The 13,059-nt window shown below is 34.8% G+C and overlaps 3 protein-coding genes across 3 annotated transcripts; 1 reads left to right on the top strand and 2 right to left on the bottom strand.

Annotated features, from left to right (window-relative positions):
• Positions 17-5,140, top strand: LOC107623632 (protein BREAST CANCER SUSCEPTIBILITY 1 homolog). The gene is made up of 13 exons (XM_016325971.2): positions 17-257; positions 356-409; positions 503-573; positions 647-760; positions 1,038-1,507; positions 1,789-1,896; positions 1,990-2,949; positions 3,041-3,141; positions 3,242-3,428; positions 3,518-3,724; positions 3,809-3,974; positions 4,086-4,204; positions 4,524-5,140. The coding sequence occupies exons 1-13, from the start codon at positions 202-204 to the stop codon at positions 4,872-4,874; spliced, it is 2,964 nt and encodes a 987-aa protein (XP_016181457.1). The 5' UTR covers positions 17-201; the 3' UTR covers positions 4,875-5,140.
• Positions 6,130-7,320, bottom strand: LOC107619907 (mitochondrial import inner membrane translocase subunit TIM17-1-like). The gene is made up of 2 exons (XM_016322141.1): positions 7,265-7,320; positions 6,130-6,490 (listed from the first exon to the last, which is right to left on the bottom strand). Exons 1-2 carry the CDS (start codon positions 7,318-7,320, stop codon positions 6,130-6,132), a joined length of 417 nt encoding a protein of 138 aa, XP_016177627.1.
• LOC107621662 (major antigen) lies at positions 9,489-11,666 on the bottom strand. The gene is made up of 3 exons (XM_021113910.1): positions 11,209-11,666; positions 9,810-10,623; positions 9,489-9,677 (listed from the first exon to the last, which is right to left on the bottom strand). Exons 1-2 carry the CDS (start codon positions 11,306-11,308, stop codon positions 9,833-9,835), a joined length of 891 nt encoding a protein of 296 aa, XP_020969569.1. The 5' UTR covers positions 11,309-11,666; the 3' UTR covers positions 9,489-9,677; positions 9,810-9,832.

Genomic DNA, 13,059 nt, shown 5'->3' with positions numbered 1-13,059 from the left:
GAAGAAACTAGAAACTAGAAAGCTTGCACTGCAAAACACAGGCGCGAAGGAATTGAGTTGGCGCGCCTTCAAATTCAAATAATAAAAATCGCTGCAAAACTACTTATTTGAAGCACAAATATTCTGAACTCTCTTTCGATATAAATTGAATAGAATCAGAATCGTTTTCGCCCTTATTTGATCTGTCAATCGAGTATAACAATGGCGAATCGTACGGATCTGGAGGAAATGGGCAGAGAACTCCAGTGCCCCATTTGGTATTCAAACACACTCTCTTTCTAGTATTATGTTAATAATCCTCATAGTACAATTAATTAATTAATTTCTTCTCGTTGTTTTGTAATGACCTGTGAAGTTTAAGTTTGCTGAATTCTCCGGCCAGTCTTCCATGCAGCCATGTCTTCTGCAAGTAAGTATTCTTCTTCTTCTTCTTGATATTTGTTATACAAAATCCGAAATGAAGCATTCTTATGTGTTTGTAATTCAATTTTCGTGGTTTCAGCTTTTGTATCGTCAAGTCTATGAAGTCGTCTTCTGATTGCCCTGTCTGTAAAATACCCTTCTTCCCTCGAGGTACCCCTCCTCCTCTTACCTCCTTTCTTTATCTTAAAGGTTCTTTTAGTAATTTTGGCTATTTTGTATGAAGAGGTTCGCCCTAGTCCTCGTTCGCTCAACTTGGTCAACATTTACAAAAGAATGGAACGCTCTTCTGGTATGAACTTATTCCTCACCCAGAATCCGCACCACTCTAAGTTTTCAGGTTAGCTTTTCCCATCTGTTTTTGTCCATGTATAAACTTCACCTACTTCCGAATTATTATGACTTGTGTTCAGGTTTTTGTTTGCATTATGCACTATTTTATTGATTTAATGTGTTGTAATAAGCATATGCCTGTGCTATCTTTTAGTTGCAAGCTAATTTGCCTGTGGGTTTATAGGTTCAAGTTCTAGGTTTGTTTGAAATATAGGAATGTGCTTTCAAGTATATGCATTTATGTTCTTCTTTTTACACTTTACTGACATTTAGTTACCTGGCAGATGAAGAAACGCAATGTCAAACTGATGCTGACTGTGTTAGAGAGGATGCTACTCGAAGTCATCGAAATCCTGCTCAGAAAAGGAAAACCCTCAAAAACAGCGTGTCAGGGAAGGAGAATGTTCCTGACACTGCAAAACCTTCTCTTCCAGCTAAGAAAAGGGTTCAGGTGCCACAAGATCCTCTTTCTGAAACTCCATTCAAAAATTTAAGCTCTGGAGACTCCCTCTATGGAACTAGAAAAGAGGGAAAAGAAAAGGATACTGATACTGCAAATGAAAACCCTCTCCAAAGTGAAAGAGATGTACCTGTTCTTTCACCTTTCTTTTGGTTAAGAGAGGAGGAAGGTGTTGAGAATTTAAGTCAGCAAACTTTTGGAGATAAGCTTATAGATGAAAGCCCAACACCAAGCCCTCCTTCATTCAGTGATCTCAAGGACTCTGATGATGAAAATCCGACTAAACTGACATCAGTAAGTAATGGGTTGTTATAGCAACTGAATATGTTGTCATAGACTATGAAATTGTAAGCCGTTTTTTTTTTTAATAACTGTTTGTTTTATATGGCTGATGAAAATCACTTCCCAGACTCATGGTTCTTAAACTATTCAATTACTTAGTTGGTGATAAAAGTTGTTGAAGTCACTCAGAACAAAATTTGGAAATTGAGTTTTCATGATAAAAATCAGATTACTTTAGAAGAGACTTATAAATTGCTGATTTTATTTCTTGGATTCTTGCTATTGTCATGTAGGATGAGGTGCAAAATAAAACCTCTTTTGATCTCTTTGATAGTGAGCTGTTTGAGTGGACACAAAGGCCTTGCTCTCCTGAATTATTTTCAAGTCCTGTCAAATTGCAGGTAAGGAGAGAATTGGAGCCACGGGTTATCATACATAAATTTAGGATACTGTACCTTGACTATGCATTGATGTTCTTTTCAATTGTATTACAGCCTTTGAGTGCTGGTGTGATCAGTGAAAATCAAGAGGATTTGCTGGATGCCTCAAAAGAGCTTGAAAGAAATAAATCCAGTGATTATGCTGAAAATACTAAACTTCAGAATTCAGAAAACGAAACTAGATTGTCTGATGTGCTACAACCCAGTGTGACTTCTCCATTTAGGAGTTCTGGTGATATAAATGGGGCAAAGAAGTACAAGAAGAGAAGCAGGAAGATGAGGGAAAAAGCTGCTCAAGAACAGGTTGTGGAACAACAAGATTCAATTGAGGGAATCAATGTTGATTCAAATAGATCATTAGAAATCACTGAGGATCAATCACGGGAGAAGCAACAAGCTTCTAATCTGGGAAAGACTAATTTAAAGTGCAAGAGGGTTTGTTTTGATACTCGTACCGACTCCAATATATCAGTAGTTTTTCGTAATGGTGAAGTGAACATGGCAAAGGATTCATATATTTCACATTCCCAAAAAGAAACCAACAAGCTTGCTTGCCAAATGATTCCAGGTAAATGCCAGAGTAAAAGATCTGGAAAGCAAAAGCTGAATTATGTGCAGGACCAAGCTGAAGAATTATCTTGCATGCAAAATCAAACTGATGATGAATTAGCTGGTTCTGCATCATCTATGTTAAGTCAGCAGACAGACAAAAATGGAAAGATGTCCAATAAAAGGCAAATTAAAGGGAAAGTTTTCAGAAAGTCTATTTCTTGCGGTAGTGAATTGAGGAGTACCAAGAAATTGAAACTTTCCTCCGATTTTATCTCTCAGACAAAGGTTGGTGAACAAATCCAACCTAATGAAAGTACCCAGAGGTGTCCGGGTGTCAAGGTTTTGGATGATACATCTAAGGAGAAATGTAGCACTTGGATGCATGTACCAGTTTTACCGAACTGTGAAAGTCAAGCTGAAAAGTATCAATGTGTTTTTTGTCACTCATCAGAAGAATCAGAGGTAAATTTGTTTGCTCACGCATCTAGTCATCTCTAATATGTTATCTACTATATACGAACTAGGATTTGATAGTGTGCCGTTCAAAATTCAGGTTTCTGGGCCAATGATGCATTACTATGGCACCAAGCCTGTTGATGCAAATTATGAGGGAGGATCCAAAGTCATACATTCTCACAGGAACTGCACAGAATGGTAATTTACTAATTTTTACTGACGACTAACTACCTCTACTTTGAATGTTTACTTGTGACTGGTTTGATATGTAAAGTTAATTTGTTCTAAACTTGTGCAGGGCCCCCAATGTATATTTTGAAGATGATAATGCAATTAATCTTGAAGCTGAAATAAGTAGGAGCCGGAGAATTAAGTGTGGTTTTTGTGGACTCAAGGGCGCTGCTCTTGGTTGTTACGAGAAAAGTTGTCGTAGGAGCTTTCATGTTCCTTGTGCCAAGTGGACTACCCATTGCCGATGGGATATGGTATATGATAAAAAGCAGTGAGGATTTAAAGTTTCATGCAGCTTTTTAAATAAACCATCTAATCAAATCCTTTCATTTTTATGCATCAGGAAAACTTTGTCATGTTATGCCCTTTACATACGTCGTGCATTTTACCCTGTGAGAGTTCAGGATCCAAGGGTAAGAGCAATAAGTGCAGAACGAGAGACAGTAAAAGCCTTGCTTTCAAACATGGCCCTACAAATCAGAAAGGGACTGCTCTTGGATCATACAAGAAAATTGTGCTTTGTTGCTCAGCTCTGTCAATACAGGAGAGGGTAAAATAATCGCATATGGCATATTGTCTTTTCCCCCCTCATTTAGAAGCCATATTTACTTTGTTTCATGGTTGAAAACTGTAGGATATTGTTTCTGAATTTCAAAGAGTAACCAAGGTTACTGTTTTGAAAAAATGGGATTCAAGTGTTACCCATGTTATAGCATCAACAGACGAAAATAAGGCATGTAAAAGGACCCTCAAAGTATTGATGGGCATACTGGAGGGGAAGTGGATTCTCAATATTGAATGTGAGCTCAGTACTATAACTAGAATTCCTCTGGTTTCTAATTCCTACTAAAATGTCATCACAAAATTAATAATGGTGACATCTCTCCTGTTCTCATGTTGTCTGGTTACAGGGATTAAAGCTTGCATGAAGGAAATGAAGCCTGTTGACGAGGAGAGTTATGAAATCAATCTTGACATCCATGGAATCCATGATGGTCCTCATCTTGGAAGACTAAGAGTTTTAAATAAGGTTAGAATTTTCATTGTTAGTTTTGGCGTGGAAACATTGTTAATTTATATTAAAACTTTCTCATGTTAATTTCTTAGGCATACTTGTTAGATAAACCTTATTTATCTTTTATATGAATGTCCTGGAACACGCAATGATAATAACGCAGCTAGACGTTTGATTTCACGTCTTAATGTTTTAGGCCAAAAACCTACTATGACTAAAACTAACTTCTATTTCATTAAAATTAGCTGTGCTTTTAGATTGGATATCTTGGTGCAATCTCCGGATTATGTGCAAACTAGTGGTCTGTGTTGACAAAATTTCTTTCTTTATGCAGCAACCGAAGCTTTTCGATGGCTTCAAGTTCTATTTTGTGGGAGATTTTATGCCATCATACAAGGGCTATTTGCAAGATCTTGTGACCGCTGCTGGAGGGGTAATTTTGAATAGAAAACCAGTGTCTGGTGACGCAAACTCAACGTCACCTGGTATGCATCCACCCCAGACACTCATAATTTACAACCTTGAGCTTCCTGATAAATGCAGTCCTTCCAAAAGGGATACCATTTCTACTCAACGGAGACATGATGCGGAGGTTCTAGCAAGCTCTACAGGTTCAAAGATAGCAAGTAATACATGGATTCTGAACTCTATTGCAGCCTGCAAGCTGCAAATCCTTGCTGAATGAAATTGTATATGTTGACCTCATTTAGATTAACGTCATCCTAGACTAGTGTCTTGCTCTTTTTATCGTTGTCTGTCAAGGCATGCTTTAATGACAATATGGTATGTAATTATATAAGGCTACCAACACCGTAAGTGAGAAAGACAAATTCTACACCGTTGTTCACTACCGTTGTTAACCCATATTAGCTAGTAAGGATCCAACAATGTATCCCCAGAGGCTTCTTTGTTTAAACGGAATATACACCTAACTCATACTTCAACGGACAATCCAACTCTTACTCAAACAACACTCTGCATATGCGTCTTTAGCTCTGCATATGAAACTTACTACCACACACTTAACTACTGTTCATGAATCAGCAATTTTGAAATCATACTTCGGAAATATTGACCTGAACTTACCTTTTGTTGAATCAGCACAATACCAGGTAAGTATTTATGCCTCAAATGATGTAGTCAAGTTAAGGAAAAATGTCTGTTATGCAACATCAACACGATCAAGAGAAAAGAAACTCTGGACCATTATGATTGGCATATAAAGAAGAATCCTATACGATTGACAAATAAAGAAATCGACTGTTGAGGAAAAAAGAAAAGAATTAGAATGTACCTTGAGAATAGCAAAGATCATAGGCTGGTTCAAACCCAATTATCTTGCCTTAGCTGTAGAAGCTATTCCCTTTGTTATCAAGTCTATCAACTAAGAAAACCTAATTAAGATTCAACATTTATTGTTCTTTTGAATTGAAGAATAAGAAAAAACAATGTGAATCAATGCTTTTTTATGTTTGATCTGTTTGTGATGACATAAACCATCAAAAAATTATTTGCTAATCCAATCCATTTAATTTAACACCAATCATTAGTCAATGACTATTTTGTGTCAAATAACTCGATCCTAAACTCATAACAGTTGATTGTATATATAAATAAATCGATTCCTTTATGCACAACCATCCACTAATCACACACGAAAAGAATAATAAAGAAAAAAAGAAAAAGAACATACCCATTTATATAAAAAAAATTGGCTAATAGGCGCAGCAAGAGTATAAGTGTATAACTATAGAACTAGATATGCATTGATACTATGGTACCTATCTAATAACAATCAATATACATGCTAAATTGATTAAGATTCGTAAAGAAATTGAGAATTTAATCGTTCTTGAATTAAAAGAGTGAATTTCGACACACTGAATCAGTCAAAGCGTCAATTTCGACCGGTTACATTTCATACTTCCTTCCTCCATTTCTCAAACATGCATGTCAAGCATGATTGAGCTGACCTGTGCTACTGCGCCGAGGAGAGCACCACCCATGGTGAAGCGTGCGGAGGCTCTGAGACTGCGGCGGCACACGGAGAGCAGCCCGGTGCCGATGGCCGTGGAAAATATGCTGTTCCAGCCGTCGTCCTTCTGACGAACAGAAACCAAGGCGTAGTGGGAGGCATAGCAGAGGGCATTCCAGGCGGCAAATTTGCCCCCGACGCGGGGTGCATTGAGGCGGACGGCGTGGCAAGCCGTAGGGATATGGGTTGGAGAGATGCGAAGGGACTTGAAGAAGTAGAAGGTGGATAAATGGTTAAATCCAAATTGATCCAAATTAACGGGAGCCCTATTTATAGAATTCAACTTGGTATCTGTTCATAGCCCGCATAAATGGGTAAATCCAAATTGATCCAAATTAAATTGTTTATCTAATTTAATTTAAATTCGGTTTAAATTTGATTGAATTCTATTTTTTTAAATCGCTGGATCAGATCGAATTTAGATTTATTTTTTATAATTGATCCAATCCAATCCAAATCGATTGTTGAGACTTGTTATGTCATTGTTGATTATTTAAAATTTAATGTTGCGACTTGTTATATGTATTTAATCTTTTTAATTTACAAAGCCGCAAATCCAATCCAATCCAAACCGCACCATAAGTAAAATTCGTGTTCGGATAAGATGAATTTTTTATTCAAAACCGATCCAAACCGCACCGCAAACACCCCTACTTCACAAAAACAAGTCTAATGTTATAATAACTCTAACTCCAACGTGCCAACCAATTTATAAGAGGTCGGACACGATAATGCAAACCTAAACTAACTTATTTTAGAACTAAAGGCTCAACAAAACTTTCTAAGATAAAGGAAATAACAATCGACTATAAAAAGTAGAACTATCTCGTAAGTGATGACAAGTTCGTCACCAACTATTATAAATATACTGACACCTACAGATATACTTAAAATCTAATTCTACATAAACATATTTTAAACATATGCTAACTTAAGTATCGGAGTTCTTTACAAGTATCCTCACCAACCTCTTCAAAGTGCTCGGACGGCTTCATTCCGTCGGAGGAAACATCGGACCAATCACTCACATAAGTCTGTACCTCATGTTCAAACCCAAATCATCTGTTTCATGTAATTCTCGAAACATTGACGCCATTGCTGAAGACCTTGAACTCGACCTTCGACAAATGGTGGACGATCATGTTGAAGATGGATGTACTACCGTCTTGGAATCAAAACCTTACGACGAGGACCAACCAAACGACGATCGTGCAATTGTCATACCTCCAAATCTTGAAGGAAGAAGATGTGCATACGACAACAGAAATAACCCAAAAGGAAGAAGGAAGAAGCATAGGATCAAAGGTCTATCAACTTGGAGGTGCCCAAGACCGTCATGCTGCAAAATTCATGGGACTTGTTCACGGAAATCAAAGACAATTAAAACAACTGGAGCACGAACTGAAAAGACAAAAGGAGACCGAGAGGTCCTTTCGAAGGGAGGAAAGGAGGTGCAGCAAGTTCAACGACAAATTACAGAAGTTGGAAGCCGACCTCAAAGAAAAAAGAGGTCGGAAGAAAGAGAGACCTCTTCATCACCTGTAAAAGAAAATCTATTTTCTAAAGATATTATGTAGGTTCGAGTTCCTCAAAACTTTAAGAGTCCAAACTTGGACCTCTACGATAGAATAACTGATCCTCGACATCATCTCAACAATTTTAAAAGTCGTATGTACTTGCCAGATGCCTCCGACGCGACTCAATGTAAGGCTTTTTCAACCACGTTGACCAAAGCAGCAATTAAGTGGTTTGATAGTTTACTTCCTAGATCGATCACCTCTTTCGACGATCCAGCCAAAATTTTTTTTACAAGATTTTTCATTCAAAAAGACAAAACTAAGCATGATCCAAGCTATGGGTGTACATGATCCGGCTCGGTCGGGACCTACCTGAATATTTTAGGGACAAATTTGGTGTGATTTTATCAGGTCTAGAGTCGGGTAAGGATCTCAAAAAATAGATCCGGTCATTATTTAGAGTCAGATCCGGGTCAATGCGAATTTGTCTCACCCGACCCCATGTGCACCCTAAAGGGACTAAAAAAAGTATATATGTTTTAAATTAATTCTAATATTATGTTATATTAATTATAAACTTATTATTTTATTTTTAATCACACTTGTTGAATTAGAAAACAGAATAAAGAATCATGAAATTAGAATTTATGGACATAAAATTTTTCAAGACTCGAACTTCACCGGTCTAGATTCGGTTTTAATGTGACCTAAAAGTAATGTAATTTTACCGGGTCTAATGCCAGTCAAAAGTCTCAAAAATAGATCCAATCATTATTAAAAATCAAGTCCGAGTCAAAACAAACCCAACTTTACTTGACCCATGTACACCCCTACTCCAAGCTTCTTTAGAGTAAAGGAAGAAGTCGGTGAGCCTCTTCAAGCCTACTTGAAAAGATTCAACAGAGTATTTAAAGATTCAAAATCTCCCACTAAAGCAGGCGTAATAAGACTTGTCAATGAACTTCTAGATGACCCTTTCTCTTAATCTATCTCCAAAAAACACTTGATCTCCTTTTATGAAGTCCTAGAATGAACAGATAAATACATCAATACAAAAAAAAAACCTCTTCTCTCTACTAATGTAGCATGCATGAAAAGCCATTAGGCTATCATGCTTCTTGTTAATATATATGTAAATTATAATACATATAAAGTTATTTTTAAAATTTGAGACTTAATTTTTGATAAAATGTCAGTGAAAATAAACATTTCAAATTTTAATTTTAAATTTTTAATTTACATAAAATCAATTTTATTGATTTAATTAATAATTCGAATTTCGAATTAATAAACTAATAAATCAATAATTTAACCAATAACCAGTTTGATTACCACTTCATTCTATCCATTATGATATAAGCAAATATTCAGGAATTATAATGAATATTTAAAATATTTTTATTTGGCGAAATATATAATAAAAATGTTAATATATATCGAATTTCTAGTTAGAATTATGTTTACTCATGGTTATATTGTCAAGCTTTAATTCTACTTTGCTTCTTGGATAGCAACACTATCTCACGCTTGTATGCCACTATGCCTAGACATAAGTCATAAGTGTTACGCGTTTGATTTGTAATCTTGTCGTTGGTTGAATATCAATTATTCATATTCCTAAGGTAGAAAATACCTTATTATTATTATTTTTAAATTGTAGAAGTAGAATTGGTTTTCTGAAAATAGGAAACCTGGTAGTAGACTAGTTTTAATTGAAAAAAAAAAAAAAAGAAAAAAAAAGAAGAAGAAGAAGAAGAAGAAAGAGCATAACTCCTGATTTTCTGATTTTACACAAGATAGAATATACCTCCTTTTTTGTTGGGCCTCAATAGATAATATTTAAAGTTAAAAAATATGTGCAATATCAACTTTTTCTACTCTGACTCTTGTCCTCCTCATTACAAATTTTACAGTTAATCATCTATGTTTATAATGACTCTCTTTTTTGCATAATCCTGAAGCATGCATCCTAGACAGGTAATCAAAGAAGTGAATAAGAGCATATTATACATGAAGGGTGTGTTTATAACTTGATTCCAATAATGCATGCTTCTTATCTTGGCCTCTAGCAATCTCATATTATTAGACACATTAAGTTTTCTCCTGATCATGTTTTGAGATTTTGAGGCTAAGAGATTCAAGCATGTTCTCTATAGCGGAAATCTCCTCTGCAAATATGTTTTCATGACTCTTTATGACTTGTTCTTTGAAGCCATGTATCCTTTGAGTGCCTGCTTCAACTTCCTCCTTCAATTGTTCCAATGTGGCATGGATTTCTTGGTTTTCCTCTCGTGCATCTTTGTACTTGTGCTTCAAAGATCGATATGCATCGAGGGACTTGTGGAGTTGTTCTGTAAGTGCCCTGTTTCGCTCCTGCAAGGCTATGTTGCCTTCAATTTCCGCATCGTTGCTCTTCTTTTCTGAGCTGCAAGCATACAGCTTCTCTGCCAACATGTTATTTTGTGTCTTGAGATCAACCAAGAGCTCTTCCATTTCTGCCAACTCTTGAGCCTTTCTTGCAAGCTCTGAAGCCATAATCTGCTTTTCTTTCCCCAAACTCGCACACATGGCTTGAAGGCTCTGTCGCGCCATGAAGCTCGCATTAAGCTCCCTCCTTAGCCTCTCCTTCTCATCTATTGGCAAATCAGGCTGCCTTTTATCATTGGAAGTTGGAATTGTAGGCCTAAGATCTGTGTTACACCTTCTAAGTTCCGCTTTTTTCTTTGTAGATGTTTGGATTCTTTGAATTCTGGACCTAACTTCATCTAAAATGGACATGATCCCATTCACCCTGTGGACCTTTCTCTCTTCGTTCTCTTTCATGCTTGCTCCATTATGATCTTGAATTAATTTCAGCAGCAATCTAACATTTGTGGTAATGCCTAAAGCAAATAAGAAATGTTAGAAACAACAGACTAAACTGGAGAAAAGATGGTATATTATTGACAAAAGAAAAAGAAGAATGACATTGAAAAAATACAAAAATTATCGCAAGAAAAACAACCGATCATCTTGAAAGAGAATACCATGACTCTGATACCATGTTAGAAACAAGAGACTAAATTGAAAAAAGAATGATATATTATTGACAAAAGAAAAAGAAGAATGACATAGAAAAAAAATGCAAAAGCTACAGGAAAACAACCGATCCTCTTGACGGAGGATACTATAGCTCTGATACCATGTTAGAAACAAAAGACTAAACTGGAGAAAGGATGATATATTATTGAGTGTATTCAAGTTGTCTATACAAGTTGTCTAGAATGATACAATATAAAAGGATATTTATAAGTACTAAGAGAATCGTAATAATAAAGACGTAACATCCTATAATAAATATTCAGATATACTAAATAATACTAATTGATCCTAATTGATCCTAACTATATTCTAACAAAAAACATTGAATAAGGATTATTCTACCATATACTATGATGAAACATGAACATGAAAATGAATGTTATTACCTTCTAAATTGCAATCTTCTTGTGGTTGTGGCCTTTCAGCGTTATTTGATGATGGTGAAGAAACTAAATGCGGAGATGAATGTGCTCGAGGGCGATCCATGCTAGAAACCACAATGTCCGACAAATTTTAACAAATGTGTTCAAAGATATGTAATGATGAGTAGAACAAAAGGGATAAGTGTTAGTGAAATTCTTTCTAAGAAAGAAAAGATATGATATAGCTTTTTTTTTTCTGGTCTCTATTCTCTATCCCTTGAAAGCATCATTGTTTTCCTTTCTTTGATTTGTAATGTTAATGTAGTATGTGGAGTGAGGATTGGGGAATGGTTGGCTAATAGTTGGATGCGCAATTATTGCTTTGAGTTTGACCTTTTCATTGGCTTTCTCTATCCTTATATTATGGCCTCAAATCACATCGGAATTAATGCTCATTAATCATCCTTGCCTAAGAAACTTTTATCCAATCCACGGCTTATGGTGATTATTGGAAAAGAATATTAGACATCATGTTTTGATCATCATTTGCCTAAAATTCCATTTTAAAGATAGTAGATTGTCATAATTATTGCAAAATTAAATGAAGTTTATTTGGATAATATAGATATAGATAAATCGATAGATCGTTCAAGGCATTTTATTTAAGATAATTAGAGTATTAATTTATTAAAAATATTTAATAATAAAAAAATTAACTAAAAATATCTAAAATTTATGTTAAAAATTAATAAATATAAATAAAATACATTTTAGCTTTTTTCTATCTCTCTAATATTACTCTAAATAAAATTTTCCCCAATTTATCTTATTTAATATTCAATAAGGCAAATTCTGATTATTTTTGGATAATTTATTTTACTTACTAAACAGTTTTTTTTACGTAAATTAATTAATTGTTATTGTGTAAAGTTTGATGAAGAATACTTAATCATTTAGTTTCTAATGTGAATCACCGCTTGATTAGGAGTGTTGATGGATCGGATTTCATCTGCATATCTGCGGTGTTTATCCGAATTCAATCCGAAAATTGTGGATATAGATTCGATCCGCAAGGTTTTCGGATCGGATCGAATCCGCACACTAATCGGATCGATTTGCGAATTTTGTGTTGGTATCCACATATCTGCGTATCAGCAAAAATAAAGAAATAAATAAGTAAATATTCTTTTTATATTTTATTTCAACTAATAATGATTATATATGTTGTATTATTTTAATTTATTATTTAAAAAAATTATGTTTAATATTATTTTAAAAGTAAACATATTTAAAATAATAGAAAAATAAATTTTATTAATATTTTATTAATAAAAATAAGTTTTTAAAAATATTTGTATGTTTTGCGAATATATCCGATATCCAATCCGATCCGATCTGCAAATGTGCGGATCGAATTAGATTGGATCCAACCTTAAAAACTGTAAATATTGTATCCAATCTGATCTGATAATTTTAATACAGATCAAATCAAAATTTTGGTCATATCCAATCCGATCCGATCGGCGTTCACCCAACGCTTTGTCAATGTGAATAATTAATTTGTGAATTTGATATGTGACATTGCACTGCAAGCTGGCTCATTTGACACCTATAATACAAGATAGAGAGACAACTATACAAATCTCTTTAATAAAAACGTTATTTAACACAATTATATGACCAAATAATTACAAGTTACTCTGATTGATAAGTTGTCACTTTCAAATAAAATTTTTCTATGAAGTTGTAGTTAGCTAGAGTGAAAACAAGGTACATTTTATACTTAGAGAAGACCAAAATATAAGGTTAAAAATGATCAGAACATATTCATAAATAATTTTGATATACAAAAGAACATGAATTTTTCTAATCTTA

The sequence above is a fragment of the Arachis ipaensis genome, chromosome B10 (genome assembly GCF_000816755.2).
Source record: "Arachis ipaensis cultivar K30076 chromosome B10, Araip1.1, whole genome shotgun sequence".
Lineage (NCBI taxonomy): Eukaryota > Viridiplantae > Streptophyta > Magnoliopsida > Fabales > Fabaceae > Arachis > Arachis ipaensis.
This window is presented reverse-complemented; position numbering and strand designations above follow the sequence as displayed.

Coding starts and splice junctions, on each gene's coding strand:
- LOC107619907 (XM_016322141.1), bottom strand. CDS start 7,320: ATGGCGTCAATGTTTCGAGAATTACATGAAACAGATGATTTGGGTTTG. Junction 6,491..7,264: donor GATTTGGGTTTGAACATGAG/GTACAGACTTAT, acceptor TTCTATAAATAG/GGCTCCCGTTAATTTGGATC.
- LOC107621662 (XM_021113910.1), bottom strand. CDS start 11,308: ATGGATCGCCCTCGAGCACATTCATCTCCGCATTTAGTTTCTTCACCA. Junction 10,624..11,208: donor AGAAGATTGCAATTTAGAAG/GTAATAACATTC, acceptor TATTTGCTTTAG/GCATTACCACAAATGTTAGA.
- LOC107623632 (XM_016325971.2), top strand. CDS start 202: ATGGCGAATCGTACGGATCTGGAGGAAATGGGCAGAGAACTCCAGTGC. Junction 3,142..3,241: donor CACAGGAACTGCACAGAATG/GTAATTTACTAA, acceptor AAACTTGTGCAG/GGCCCCCAATGTATATTTTG. Junction 3,429..3,517: donor CCCATTGCCGATGGGATATG/GTATATGATAAA, acceptor TTTATGCATCAG/GAAAACTTTGTCATGTTATG.